The 14,455-nt window shown below is 47.5% G+C and overlaps 1 protein-coding gene across 4 annotated transcripts in view; it reads right to left on the bottom strand.

Annotated features, from left to right (window-relative positions):
* The window catches only part of DPP6 (dipeptidyl peptidase like 6), a 1,146,878-nt gene that overhangs the window by 78,988 nt on the left and 1,053,435 nt on the right, over positions 1-14,455 (bottom strand). For all 4 annotated transcript variants that reach the window (XM_063708874.1, XM_019031374.4, XM_019031372.4 and 1 more), the window contains 4 exons: positions 13,075-13,182; positions 10,442-10,533; positions 9,431-9,478; positions 7,256-7,374 (listed from right to left, as the gene is read on the bottom strand). In XM_063708874.1, coding sequence (XP_063564944.1) covers positions 7,256-7,374; positions 9,431-9,478; positions 10,442-10,533; positions 13,075-13,182 — 367 coding nt within the window. The remainder of the gene's footprint in view (positions 1-7,255; positions 7,375-9,430; positions 9,479-10,441; positions 10,534-13,074; positions 13,183-14,455) is intronic.

Raw genomic sequence — 14,455 nt, 5'->3', positions numbered from 1 at the left:
GGTTGGCGCTTGTAATCCCAGCTACTCAAGAGGCTGAGGCAGGAGAATTGCTTGAACCTGAGAGGCGGAGGTTGCAGTGAGCCCAGATTGTGTCATTGCACTCCAGCCTGGGTGACAAGAACAAAACTCCATCCCAAAAAAAAAAAAAAAAAAAAAAAAAAAAGAAATGTGCTTTTCAAATTGTAAAGAACTTAACAAATAGAAGATTATTTCTTTTACTACCCATTTCACAGGGTCTTTGAGAAGACCAATTAAGTATGTATGCCAAAAGCTGCTTGGTATATTCTTGAAAATCATCATAAAAGGTTACATCATAATACAATATTTAGATTATAGCTGGCTTCACTTCCAGACAATAGAGAGGTGGACAGAAACTCTCTGTATTACATAGATAGGTGAGTTTCCACAAGGTTCCACTGAGTTTGGCTTACAGCTGATCCCTCGCACAAGTATCCAGGGGTCATCTGAAACCCATGTCCTTTAGATATAAATATTGACACTCAGAGATGGGATCCAGCGAGGGAGTGAGTGGATATAGTGGCTATAAGCATTTCTGAACCTCTATTTATATATTGTATTCGAATATATTTTTAATGTAACTGTGCAAAGTAGAAAAATAATTTATGGGTTTGTATGTACAATCAAAAATTAAGGAATTGGCCAGGCACGCTGGCTCACGCCTGTAATCCCAGCACTTTGGGAGGCCGAGGTGGGCAGATCACAAGGTCAGGAGATTGAGACCATCCTGGCTAACACAGTGAAAACCCGTCTCTAATAAAAATACAAAAAAAAAAAAATATTAGCCAGGCGTGGTGGCGGGCACCTGTAGTCCCAGCTACTTAGGAGGCTGAGGCAGGAGAATGGCGTGAAACCAGGAGGCGGAGCTTGCAGTGAGCCAAGATCGTGCCACTGTACTCTAGCCTGGGCAACAGAGTGAGACTCTGTCTCAAAAAAAAAAAATTGAGGAATTAACCTAAAATAATTATTATTTAAGTTAATAGTAATTATTATTAACCTAAAAATAATTTTTAGGTTTGTATGTACAATAAAAAAATTAAGGAATTAAGAATTATAAACATAAAACATAAACATATAAGCATACAAATGTCAAATATTGAGAAGCCGCAGAAGAAATGTTAATGAAAAATTAGAGAAAGCACACATTGATACTGCTAGATGGAACTCTATAATGATGTTGGACAAAATACACTGTGGAAGAAAAACTGAACATTAGGAGAAGATCAGTATGCCAAAGGACTAATGAAATAGAAGTACTGCTTGCAAACAACTGATGAGCTACAATCAGCTATGATTACAATGGACTGAGTGTTTATGTCCCCCCCACATTTATACATTAAGTCCTAACCTGCAACGTGATGGTATTAAGAGGTGGGGCCTTTGAGAGGTGATTAGGTCCCAAGAGTGGAACCCTTGGGAATGGCATTAGTGCACTTATAATGAGGCCCCAGAGAGCTCTGTCACCCTCTTTCCCACCACATGAGGATACAAGGAGAAACTGGTCATCTGTGACCCAGAAGAGGGCCCTTACCAGAATCAACCATGCTGGTACCCTGGTCTTGGATTTCCAGCTTCCAGAACTGTGAGAAATAAATTTCTGTTGTTTATAAGCCACACAGTCTATAGAACTTAACTACAGCAGCCCAAATGGACTAAGACAATAAAGTTATATTGGTGAATATAAGTTATAATACTGCATATAAGTTACAAGACAGGTCAATATCAGCTAAACTTACCAAAAACTGTCCTAATGGAAGGCCCACAGAAAGGCAGGAAGAATGATGAAGTCTATATGAAACAGTTATAATTTCATGATTTTATACCCAGCCCTTATGTCCTAATGTGGTTTGATAGCCTATATCTGCTCTCAGCGACATGTCTTTTGGCTGGTTGGTATCCATCTTGTCCTAGTTGTTAAATCCTTTGATGATCATCCCTTCCTATGCCCAGACAACCTGAACTACTTGCACTTCCCTCCCTGTGTGACGAGTTGAACAGCTTTGAATGTGGGCACGTTTACAGATTTTACCATAGAGAAGACTCTCATTGCCAGTACATTTATCCTCAACCTAAAAAAGGAGGATTTTTTTGGTTCTGGTTGCAACTAGAAGACTAAGTTAATTTATATAACAAAATGCTGCAGGAAGAGGGAAGGAGAAGAAAACAAGAGTCTCTAATGCTAGGAGTGGAGACGTTATTTTTGTCACAGGTTTCCAAGAATCTCTCAGAATAACCTGGGGTGTGAAGGAAACAGGACAGGAAATGAGCATTGACTAAACGTTGCTCTAGGCTACACATCTGGGTCCATTTTAATATCTACTGAGAAACGTGGAGAAAAATAAAGTTATTCTAAATTATCTTTGTTTATTAAATCAGGTCGCTTGTATTCACTTGATCCTGATTCACATGCTGCAAAAGATTCCATTGCATAATCTTACAACATTTCTTGTGCTTTTTCTCAGGGTGTACCTTCCACTTGGACTGCTTTTTCCCATTCTAAATCCTACCTACTCATTTGTTTTAAATGCCACCTCATCATTGACACCTTCCTTGAGTCTTCTCCTCCAACAAATGCCACCTCATCATTGACACCTTCCTTGAGTCTTCTCCTCCACCAAATGCCCTAAGCAATCCAAATGGGTATAATCATTTTCTCCTTTAAGATTTCATAGCAATTGATCTCATCCCTTAGGCAATCATCGCCAATGCCTGCTCAGATTTCCCCATGGCAGAATGAGGCTCAGCTTCAGGGTCTGCTAAGTCAGTTATCACTGGTAACTGCTTCCAGGTTCAAACAGTTGGCTGCTCCTGTCTCCCCATGTACTTTGTTGTCTTTGTAAATTTAAACCTTTTCGGAAAATCTCCTTTTATAAGTGGGATTTTGGTTACCTCCATGGGGAGAGTTTAATTTGGGCATTCAAAAGTTACTTTAGCCAGAAAATAGCTTATTATGTAAACATTTTAAAGAGCAATTTTGTAGAGAAGAGGGCTAGTTTATGTCTACCTTAAGATGAGGCAACAGGCTAAATATTTAAATAGATCTTAAATGATTCAGGAAACCCTAGGGTGATAATTTCATAATGACTAAGAGTTCAGTTTCTGAATCAACAAAAGAAAGGCAGGGTGGAGACTGGATTAGATGCTCTGAGATCTATTCCTATCTTCAAATTCTAGGAATCTGTTTGATTATTATAGGGATCCAGGCATTGGCAGGAGGAGCATCCCATCCTTTCTGAAGGTGAGACTGTGGAGGTGCCCAATGGGCCAGGTCAGTCATGTGTGTGTGACCCAGTGTGTCTGTACCTGGGCCTAGGTCAGTTGTGTATGTGTGACCCAGTGTGGCTGTATCTGGGGTGTGGGTCAGTTGTGTGTGTGACCCAATGTGGCTGTACCTAGAGTCCGGGTCAGTCGTGTGTGTGTGACCCAGTGTGGCTGTACCTGGGGACTGGGTCAGTGGTGTGTGTGTGACCCAGTGTGGCTGTACCTGGGGACTGGGTCAGTTGTGTGTGTGTGACCCAGTGTGGCTGTACCTGGGGACTAGGTCAGTCATGTGTGTGACCTAGTGTGGCTGTACCTGGGGCCCAGGTCAGCTGTGTGTGTGTGACCTAGTGTGGCTGTACCTGGGGCCCGGGTCAGTCATGTGTGTGACCCGGTGTGGCTGTACCTGGGGGCTGAGTCAGTCGTGTGTCTGACCTTGTGTTGCTGTACTTGTTCTTTGCTTCTATTTTCCTCCCAGGTATCAACTATGGAGTCATCTCTTCACAATAACTATTTGCAGACCACAGCACAAGCCTTGCAAATACATAAACACAAAAAGAAATACGAATCTCCCCTGGGACAGAAGGCCAGTGGCAGACTAGAAATCTGCACAAGAGCCACCCTATAGTGCTCTCTAAACTTTAACACTCTGTCCAAGCAGCCTCCCAACACCAGGCTGTGTTTCTATCTACCATGGGCTCCATGTTTACATCCACCATGTGGGAACTGGAACTTCCCTGCCTAAATCCATGGCTATGGATCTCCTGGGAGAGCCTTTTTGATTTCAACCCAGGGCTGCAGCTTATGGAAACTGAACCATAAAAGGCTTCCAGTTGTCAGAATGAGGCATCCAGACTGAACTTGAGCTTGAACTTAGCAGGGAGCTGTGAGCTCCAAAGGGAAGCAGCGAAACTGTTTGTTAAGTAAGGGCCAGGCAAGGTGGCTCATGCCTGTAATCCCAGCACTTTGGGAGGCCAAGGCAGGTGGATCATTTGAGACCAGGAGTGTTGAGACCAGCCTGGCCAACATGGCAAAACCCTGTCTTTACTAAAAATACAAAAATTATGTATCCATGTAATCCCAGCTACTTGGGAGGCTGAGGCAGGAGAATCGCTTGAACCCGGGAGGCGGAGGTTGCAGTGAGCTGAGATCGCACTAGTGCACTCCAGCCTGGGCGGCAGAGCAAGACTCCATCTCAAACAACAACAACAACAACTAATAAGCTGTTGGATTCTGGATTCTGGGAGGGTCACCATGTGGAGCAGATGTTAGTATGTGTTAGGAATATGACCGAGCAGCTCAGCCTCAAACCACGATTTAAACTTTTTTTCTTTCTCCTCTCCTCTTCTGTCTGCTCCCCGTCTCAAGACACAACTTTGAGACAAGCTGCGTATGTGTTACCTTTCATCTTGAAACACAGCCTCAGAATGTACTGTCGCCTCCACTCCCTTTCTTTTCCCATTCTATGCTCTTATGCCTTATGCACATTTATTAACCCAGATGCTTGTGGAGCACACACCACGCTTTCTTATCTGGTCATGTATTTCCTTAAAACCTCCAGGAGTCAGCTCCTGATAGGACCCAGATACCTCCAGAATTCTTTCTTTAACAAAAGATTACTTCAAGGATGAAACCCACTCATGGCTGAAGAGTGACTACAAGGCTGACTGTGATTAACTGATAACCTGGTGGGATCCACAACTGTGCCAGCTCCTTCATCAAATGGGACAATAATTAAAGAGGGGCCACCACAGCCAGTCACACTCCTTGGCACCTCCTAACCCCCCAAGCTCTTCCCTATTCCAAACCCTTCTTCTTCTTCTTCTTTTTTTTTTTTTTAAAAAAAGAAACCCTGTATTTGCTCCACAAATTGAAGAGTGGAATTGCTTTCTGCTCTTCCCCTTGCTGGCATAGGGAATAAAGAAATATCACTCCTTCATATCACAACTCATTATTATTTTGACTTCTTTCCATGAACGGTGAGAAGCCAGACCCTTCTTGCTGGTTATAGTAAGAATTTGGGAAATACAAATCCATAAAGTCGCTGCCTTGACCAGTACAGACCTCAGAACCCAAAGGCTCTGCCTCCTGCCTAGGCCAGACCAAGCCCCTCTGGCAAATGACCTCTGCCCCTGACTCAGGATCTCCATGATGGAGGCTCTGTCACCTTTCTCATTCAACCATTGTTGCTTGGGGCACTCTTCTTGAAATCTACTTCAATTTTTCACTTCTGTGTTTGATCATGACCTCCTGTGTGCTGAAGTTGCCTCCTGCTTCTGAGACAGGATTGTGGATTCTGATTACGTAGCTCCTCAAAAGACTCTCTGGCTCCTAGTGGGTCTGCTTGCCACATTTTCCCAATCCCTATGCCCCGTCAATCCCTGTAATTTCCCAAGTTCTTATTTCAAGAAGATCCCGCCCTAGGAGACAGATGTCACTGGGCTAGGAACTGGGAGACCTTGATGCTGGCCCTCTCTGTGTCACTGGCTCATTGGGAGTCAGGGAATCCACTCAACTCCTGGCTTAGGGTTTGCCATCTGATACATGAAGTGGGTCAGTTAGATCTTAGGTTCTTTCCCCTACAGCACTCTATGATTTCAGATACTTGGTGGCCTCCTTCTTGGGACGCACAGGAATGAGGAATTTGGTACCATTAACGTTGCAGGGACTGGGGCACTAATGTTATATTTCAGTCGCACCCCCCTCATCCCTCCGTGGTCTCCTTGCTGTCTTAGAAGAATGTCAGGGGCTGAGCTTGTGTTGAGCAAGAGGCTGAGTGTCCCTGTTCTGCGGATTTTCAAGATTTTAGATGACACTGATAAAAAGATAACTAAGTCATGAAGTCATGAGCTCTCTAGTAGCTAGCAAAGGCTAGCAAAGACATTGCTCTGATAAAAGTTATTCATTCTCCACCTATGGCTTAGGGGATTGAAACTCTGACAGAGGAGCGAATTGCTCCCGATCTTAGTCTCTGCCTGTGGCATATTTTCATTCTTTGAGGTCATCGCAGGAGATCATATTTTGTTACGACCATATTTAGGATGACTTACCTTTCCATGGGTTCATATCGTATCTTTCCAAGATACAGACAAGCAGCAAAAATATCCTTTGTATGCCATATGCAACATGGCCTACTCTTTTGTGTATGCTGGTTGGTGTGATCAAACTCTTGCAGTTTGGGATAAATTATCAATGAATTGGGACATAGGGAAATATTTTTCTGAGACTTCTTTAACATAACCTCAATCCTTTTTTTCTTATCTGGTCATTTGAGATGGAGTCTCACTCTGTTGCCCAGGCTGGAGTGTAGTGGTGCGATCTCAGCTCACTGCAACCTCCACCTCCTGGGTTCAAGCAATTCTTCTGCCTCAGCCTCCCTAGTAGCTGAGATTACAGGCATTCACCACCAGGCCCGGCTAATTTTTGTATTTTTAGTAGAGACGGGATTTCGCCATGTTAGCCAGTCAGGTCTCGAACTCCTGACCTCAGGTGAATCTGCCCACCTTGGCCTCCCAAAGCGCTGGGATTACAAGCGTGAGCCACCGTGCCTGGTGATATTCAATCATCCTTAAATATGATTGAAAAGTTAATCTTTGAAATTGTTTTCCTATCTTTATTGATGGATTGATGGCTTTGGCTCATCACTGTGTAGGATATTTACCCCTCCTAGCTCATGGGACTATTCTTTTTGTGGACAATGGGAGACAAACTGAGAGATTACCAGCACAGTGTGCACAGAACACTCTGATAAGCTGTACACCTGTATGAAACGTAAAGTAGCCCCACTGCACCAGGCTCTGTGGGGGTCCAGTCATCTCGCACCATAAGCAATGTTATCAGGTAGGCAGGATCCTCACCTGTTCTGGAATATGCTGTGCTCCCACCACAGCCGCCGCCCGCTTCCTGCAAGTGTGCCCACCCCCTCCCTGCAAATGTGCCTGCCAGGGCTCTTTGCCCTGACGGGGTGGCAGGAGCTGACCTTCGCACTTGAGCAGGAAGAAGTCCATGCTATGGCTGAAGGAAGCACTGAAGTAGGTGCAGTTCTCAACCAGGTCGCAGGAGAGGCACTGCCTGTTGAAGTTGCCCACCGTGTTGGCACTGGAAGAGCAAAGGACGCATGTGTGAATGTGGGCGAAGAGGAGCTGCCCTCCACGCTGGATGCCGCAAGCTGGTGGGCTCTCCCCATGAGGGTGATCTGCGGAGCCCTGCTACAGACCCCCCGGGCCTTTCTCCCTCTGTCTCCCTGCTGGAGCCCCTGAGACCACCCAGCTCCATTTCCACCTTCCCTTGCTGGTGGGTCCCTCCCACTCTCAAGAGCTTTCAGCACCCTTGCTTGTGGGAGGGCTGGAAGGCGGTCACCTATGCTGCCTTCTCTGGGCTCTGCAGGTGGCCTGGTGTGAGGAGCATGGAGCTGTCAATGTTTTATGATCTAGCACTCTATCTGCACGTGTCCCGTCTCTCTGAGTGGATGGCTAGCAATCTGAGAACAGTAGACAGAGTGACATATCTTCAAATTATCTGGGTTCCAAACGCTGGCATGTGAGCAGGCAGGGGCTCCAGCACCAGTGGAATTGAACTCTGGCAGCTTCCAAAAGCCACATCCCCTGACAGAGTGAAACCTCGAGAGCTTGCGCTTCCCACTCAATGGAGCTACACGGGTGGGAACTGGCTTGAAGATGTTACCTGGGACCACTGTGGTCAAGTGTCATTTCAAGTCAAGAAGGCCTAAAATGTGCTTCCTAAAATGGAAAGATCCTAAGATACTGGATCTACCTGGAAGAAGTTCTTATCTGAACATTTTGCCCCAGGAGGGTTCCCTCTAACCATAGGTTTCAATATGAAGTCTGTTGTTCCAGGAGTAAAGACATTTCACGGGAGAGAGAAGACAACCTTCTCATTCTGTAATTTAGAGGACAGGGGCCACAGGCAGCCTCTCATGTTTATTAATTGGTGACATGTGTATTTCAATTTTCCTAGTAGACACACGGTGACGATGGAACGTCTACACGGAGAAGCACATCCGTGACTCTCCCTCCACTGGCTGCCTCTTGCTGGCCTCATCCTGTCCGCATAGCTGCCGATGGCTGGGAAGGGAGGCTGCGTTCACCAGGGGGGCTTCCCGATGTCCCAGCAGTGGGCTGGGGGCAACAGGCATTGGCTCCATTTAGACAATGCACCACTGGCCTCAAGCCTCAGGTCTGCCCTGAACAACATCCTCTTCAGCGGCCCAGGTGCCTTTAGGTGTAACAGGCTGCAGCCCTCCCATGCAGAGGCACGGGGGAGGCAGCAGACACCCCTTCCTCACCTCTGTGGCCCTGGTAGAAAGTGCCCAGGGCTAATCTCACTTCACAACCCAAAGCCTCCTTTAGTGAGAACAGTGACTGGGCAGATGACAGGACTAAATGTAGAAGAGGGACAGCCCCTAGAAAAAAAATCAGTCCCCCTCCAGGGTTCAGAACACAGCGTCCCTGCCCTCTTTGAGATTTGGAAACTTGTCCAAAGTCGCACAGTTGGGCTGTTGAGAAGGGAAATTGCCTTTAGGGCCTCATCATAAATATGAACCTTCTACTTTATAGCTATAGAATATTTGTGATTAACCTTTTTTTCTAATCAAATTTCATTTATCTACCCTGATCCCAAATAACTTTAGACTGCTTCCAAACTGAGGAGCTTCGAGATCATGCTCCCCGTCTTCCTCAGGGCAGAGTTCCCCAAAGCCAGTGAGCTACAATGCCGGACAGCAGGGCCGGCCTCCTCGCGCTGACCCACGGGTTCATTTCCAAATCACACTCTGCTCCCTACAAAAAATCGGTGGTGGGGTTGGGGGGATGGGCAGAATTCCTCTGAGGTGACATTGAACAGAGGTGAAAAGGAAGGACGGGTTAAAGTCCATCCGTTAGCCAAAGAGGCAAGTGGGCGACGGGAAAACCCAAGTCAACAACAGCAGAAAAAGAAAGCTTCAAAAGTCTCAAAACTACCCCTTTGGTGGCCTCTGCAAGTTTCATTACTTCTCTCCAGACTCTACAGCTACTCCTCTGTGGTGGGGTCTGTCTTTGCAGCCGCCCTTTCTGAACTGCTGGAAAGGTGCAATTCTGCAAAGCCTGGATGCCCTCCTAAGGGGGAGAGCCCTGTGTGCAGGGGGAGCAGGAGTTACCTGTAGAGTTGTCGTCTCCGAGGCAGGTCCTCCGTGCTCAGGAAGTAGCTGCAAAGATCACCAAGGTGCACAGGGTTAGTTTGCTCCAGGGCACGTCTGCACTTCACATTCCTGGCACTACCTCTATGGACACTCCTCAGGGACTGCCGCCCATGGCCTGCAGGGAGTACCTCCCCTGTTCAGGTCCAGATACACCTGTGACCAGAGCAAGGGGTGGCCAGACACCTAAGGGCTGAGGGACACCAGTGCAGATTCCATTGGCTCCAGGTGCCCCCCCTGCACTGGCCTCTGCTTCGTGGCCAGAGGGTACTGTGGTTGGGGGTGACACACACCTGAATGTGGATGTGGAATTCTTTTACAAGATCACTCACCTTCTGAAGGGCAAGGAGCTGAGCACATTTAAGACAAGTTCAGACATATAGCCTGGCCCAATAAATAGCTGTTGACTCATTTTCACCTAAGACCTCCCAATGCAGAAACCTTGGCTTTTAACCCGGGAGCAGGGAGGTGAAATTGTATGGTGGTAAAGTCCTCCGAACTGAGCTCCCCTCATCTGAGCCAAATCTACCCGCTACCAACTGAATAACCTGGAGCAAATTACTTATTTTTGTATTCATTTACTTATTTTTAAAATGGGGAAAGCAGTAAACCCACCTCATGGAACTGTTGTATTCAATGAGATAATGTCTGTAAAGCACTTGGCTTAGTGCCTGGACTAGTAAAAACTCAATCAACATCAGTACTACCCCTACTACTGCCGCTAGCGTGCTTCCCTTCATGGGCTGGCTACAAGCCTAATTGCGTCCTCAGGACGCCGCAGCTCTGGAAGTCGGACTGTTGAGACGGGAATCTACTATACATTTTCATGAAGAAACTAGGAGTCAGTGATGCTGCCTGAGGAGGAAAGAGGAGGCCTGCTGTGCTCCTGTACTCCATGAGTGTAACTGACAAAAAATAACAAATGTGCCCCATTGGCCAGTAAGACGGGGCAGGCCCCTGGTTCTCACTCACATCTTATTCCCCTTCTCGTCGTAGGCTAGGATCTTGGTCACGTCCCAGTCCCCGGAGGTGATGGACTGGATGTTGTCGTTGCTGCTGTTGGGCTGAAACACACAGACATGGCATCAGGCACAGACACCGGTGTCCCGGCCCCAGCATGGCTCTTCATCCTCCAACTGTTTTGGACACCAGGTGACAGGGGCTGCCATTCTCTCTGTGGGAAAGGCTCTCTGCCCCTTCTGCCTGCTCCTCTCCTGGGAGGCAACATCCTCCTTGAGGCTTCCCAAGCCAACCCCAGGCCCGCAGCCTCCCCGACCCCGGAATGTCAGTGGTGGGAACAGTGCCCTGTCCTCTTTGGTGACGCGAATCACTTGGACCTGGCCTCCAACCATGATGGAAGCATCTCAGGAGGAGAATCAATGCTTTATAGGCCTTTTTCATTTGTAAATCTAATTAATGGAGCCATTACTGAAGGGTGACCAGTGAGGGAGGAAAGAGACAAATGCCGGGAGGTGGAGGGAAAAAGAGAGAAGAATAAACGGAGGGAGAAAGGGTGCTCCCTGCTGCCACTGACAAGGACAGTTTGGACCTGTATTGCCACACTACAACTTTTGCACGCATTGTCTTTCCCTATGTGCCCCTTGAGCTAAGAAGAATGGTAACAGACAATGGTAACGACCAATGTTAACAGAAGAGAGAGACAGGGCTGTCTAGGCGGGAGCGATGTTTCAGTGGGGATTTGAAATGGGCAGCTGTTCTGGAAGGCAGGTGCCCTGGGAGGTGGGCGCAGAGCAGGTGGACATTAAACTAGGTGGAGGGCCCAAGGCACATACTCTGTGGGCTGCAGACTCAAACATGGGGGTTGGGGGGGCAGCAGGGCCTGGGGGCGCAGACAGCGTGTAGGAGAGGCTGGGGAGTTTGAAGCAGGTTTGGAAAGGGAAGGCCCTGGGGGCCCCCCGAGGGGTTCCTGGGGACCTGCAGGAGGTGGTGCCTCATGGGCAGTGCAGGAGACCTGCTTCCTGCTGGAATGTTTGATAGGGCTCTGGGCAAATGATGGCAACTTGGATAAATACAAGACTGGGAGCCAAATGAAAACACTGAAGCATTTATAAATCTTTTTTTTTTTTTTTTTTTGAGACAGTGTCTCACTCTGTCACCCAGGCTGGAGTGCAGTGGCACGATCTCAGCTTACTGCAGCCTCTGCCTCCTGGGTTCAAGCAATTCTCCTACTTCAGTCTCCCAAGTAGCTGGGACTACAGGCAGGTGCCACCATGCCCAGCTAATTTTTGTTTCACCATGTTGGCCAGGCTGGTCTTGAACTCCTGACCTCAGGTAATCCACCTGCCTTGGCCTCCCAAAGTGCTGGGATTACAGCCGTGAGCCACTGCACCTGGCCAGCATTTTAAAATCTTGATATAAGTGATGTAAAATAATAAACAAAAGAATTTGGATGGTAGAATGAAGACCATAGGAAAAAGCAAAGGCAACAGCTTGCAGACATTCTATCAATCGTGTCATGAAGTGCACTGAGAAAAAATTGCACCTGAACCTCCAAGAGACGCCATTTCCATCCCAGGAGTCCCACAGCCCCCACCCCGATTCCATCCCAGGAGTCCCACAGCCCCCACCCCAATTCCATCCCAGGAGTCCCGCAGCCCCCACCCCGATTCCATCCCAGGGGTCCCGCAGCCCCCACCCTGATTCCATCCCAGGGGTTCCACAGCCCCCACCCTGATTCCATCCCAGGGGTCCCGCAGCCCCCACCCTGATTCCATCAAAGCTGCTCTTAGTGCGGATGTTCTTGGATTTTCTTTTGAAATTGCCTTTGAGGCCTCATCATAAATATGAGCCTTCTATGTTATAGCCATAGAATATTTGTGATTAACATTTTCTCTAATCAAATTTCATTCATCTACCCTGATCCCAAATAACTTTAGACTGCCTCCAAAACTGAGGAGCTCCAAGATCATGCTTCCCTTCTTCCTCAGGGCAGAGTCCCCCAAAGTCAACACCATGGCAGCCCCGTCCTGCAGGCGTGAGGCTCCCTGAGGTGACCTCTTCAGGAGACGGTGACCCCGAGATGTCTACTTTTGATCCTAGATTCACGTATATTAATTTCTGAGATTCCCTACCCAGGGATGCTCCATTCCGAACTCGCCAGACCCCAGAACCAGTGAGTGATGGCTGGTAGTGGTCACATAATAAAATAATACCTGCATCCAACTCCGGGTGGAGGTAGGGCAGCATGGGAGGCTGGACCCCTGAGGGATGTTGAGTGCATGGAGCCATGCCTCAGCGGGGAGTATGTTAAGGAGACCCTCAGCAGAGGGAGAAGGAAAGGGCCCCTGGCACAGACAGTCCTCCAACGTCCTCGGCCTTACACTGAACAGGGGACCCCAGGGTCTCTGCTGACCTTGGCAGAAGCATCACTCACATTCTTGCACGTGACCAGATAGAGCAAGGTTCCACCAGGCCTGATGGGAACCTCTGCACTCACAGCGCCATGCCCTGCCCTGCCTTCGGGAACCACCTTCAGATTCCTTGGGGTCCTCGAAAACGCAAGTGCGCCCAGCCCTAGAGGCTGTCACCCCACGGCCTCTAGCAGGCCAGTTTCTAGTTCAGCTCCAGAAACTAGCAGGACTTACCTGGGACGAGGACACCGTGATGTGATAGAATTTCCCTCGTCCTCCCTGGGGAATGGCTCTGATGAAGAAAAACTTTCGGCCATCCTTGGAGAACACGGGTTCTTCATTCTGTGGACAAAGGCCACGATGAAACCACAAGTAAAATATCATTTATTCTGAAGAGGTTGAACCAGGATAAAATACACCCCGAGATACATTTTCTATGTGATTTCTAAGGAGAGGAACAGTTGAAATAATAAGTGCTTGATGAGGCCGTCACTTTCCTCAGGAATCATGAGTCAACTGTTACGTTTTCTAAAAGAAGAAGAAGATGGAGGAATTAAGAGGCTACAGCCCCGGCAGTGGCAAATAAAAAGGCATCCTTCAGTCTGCACAGCACCGAGACAAAGACCAGCCCCGTGTGCATGCCAGGCTCACCAGCGAGAACAGGAACTCTGCTCTCAAAACTCAAAAGGAGGTGCTTCCTCCTTGAATTATTGCCCATTGAAACCAGAGCGTATTGTGAGATTTCTCCAGTGGCATTTATTATATATCAGAAAAAAACATTATTTTCAACAATCACAAACCAGATTTTGCCTAAAAGCAAAATCTTTTCTTTCAATCCTGTCTTTTCTTCTTATTTAATACAGTTGATCTCACACTGAACAGCCCATCAAGAAGGCAAGAAAAAAGAAAAGAAACACAAGGACAAATGCCACGGGTTCTAAAACACAGGTGGGAGGGGACAGCAGTCCCAGGGACGCGCTCCACCTCGGGCCACACTGGATGACAACACTTGCTTGGATCTACTGTCTCTTTTCCCTGGAAACAGAATCAGCATGCCCAGTTTTCCCTGGGGGAAGGGTTCTGGGCTGGATTTAGGGCAGGTGTCGCCACCATCTCTGCCTGGTCCCCGGACAGCGAACAGCCAGCGGCCTCAGCCTTCCACCAGCACGCAGGATGGCTGTTGCTTTGACGGGTGAAAAAGGATTTTGCTACCGCGGTACCTTGGCCTCTCTGAAGCCCAAGTTTGAAAGTTTCCATCCGTGAACACCAATTAGTTGGTTGCGAGATGTATTTTCTGACTCAAGGAGCTTCACACGAATGCGGGGATGAGAACAAATGGTAAATAAACCCCAGCTGGCACAAGCAAAACTCATTTCCCTACAGTGAGTGAACCCATGCAGATATGATATGCCCAGAGAAATAAACTAACATGTGATTAAAATGACATTTAATCTTCATGAATATTTGCAATAAAATGGAACCTTTAATCTGCAAACATTTATTTTTCTATTTAGAGTTGGAAGGATGGTATTTAAAAGCAGAGGAAATGGAAAAACCAGCGGTTAATTTGGCTTTTAAAATGCACTTCTATTTGCCAACTGTGCGGCGGGTAGGG

The sequence above is a fragment of the Gorilla gorilla genome, chromosome 6, assembly GCF_029281585.2.
Source record: "Gorilla gorilla gorilla isolate KB3781 chromosome 6, NHGRI_mGorGor1-v2.1_pri, whole genome shotgun sequence".
NCBI classification, from domain to species: Eukaryota; Metazoa; Chordata; class Mammalia; order Primates; family Hominidae; genus Gorilla; species Gorilla gorilla.
Note: the sequence above shows the minus strand (reverse complement) of the source record. Positions and strands in the feature narration are given on the sequence as shown.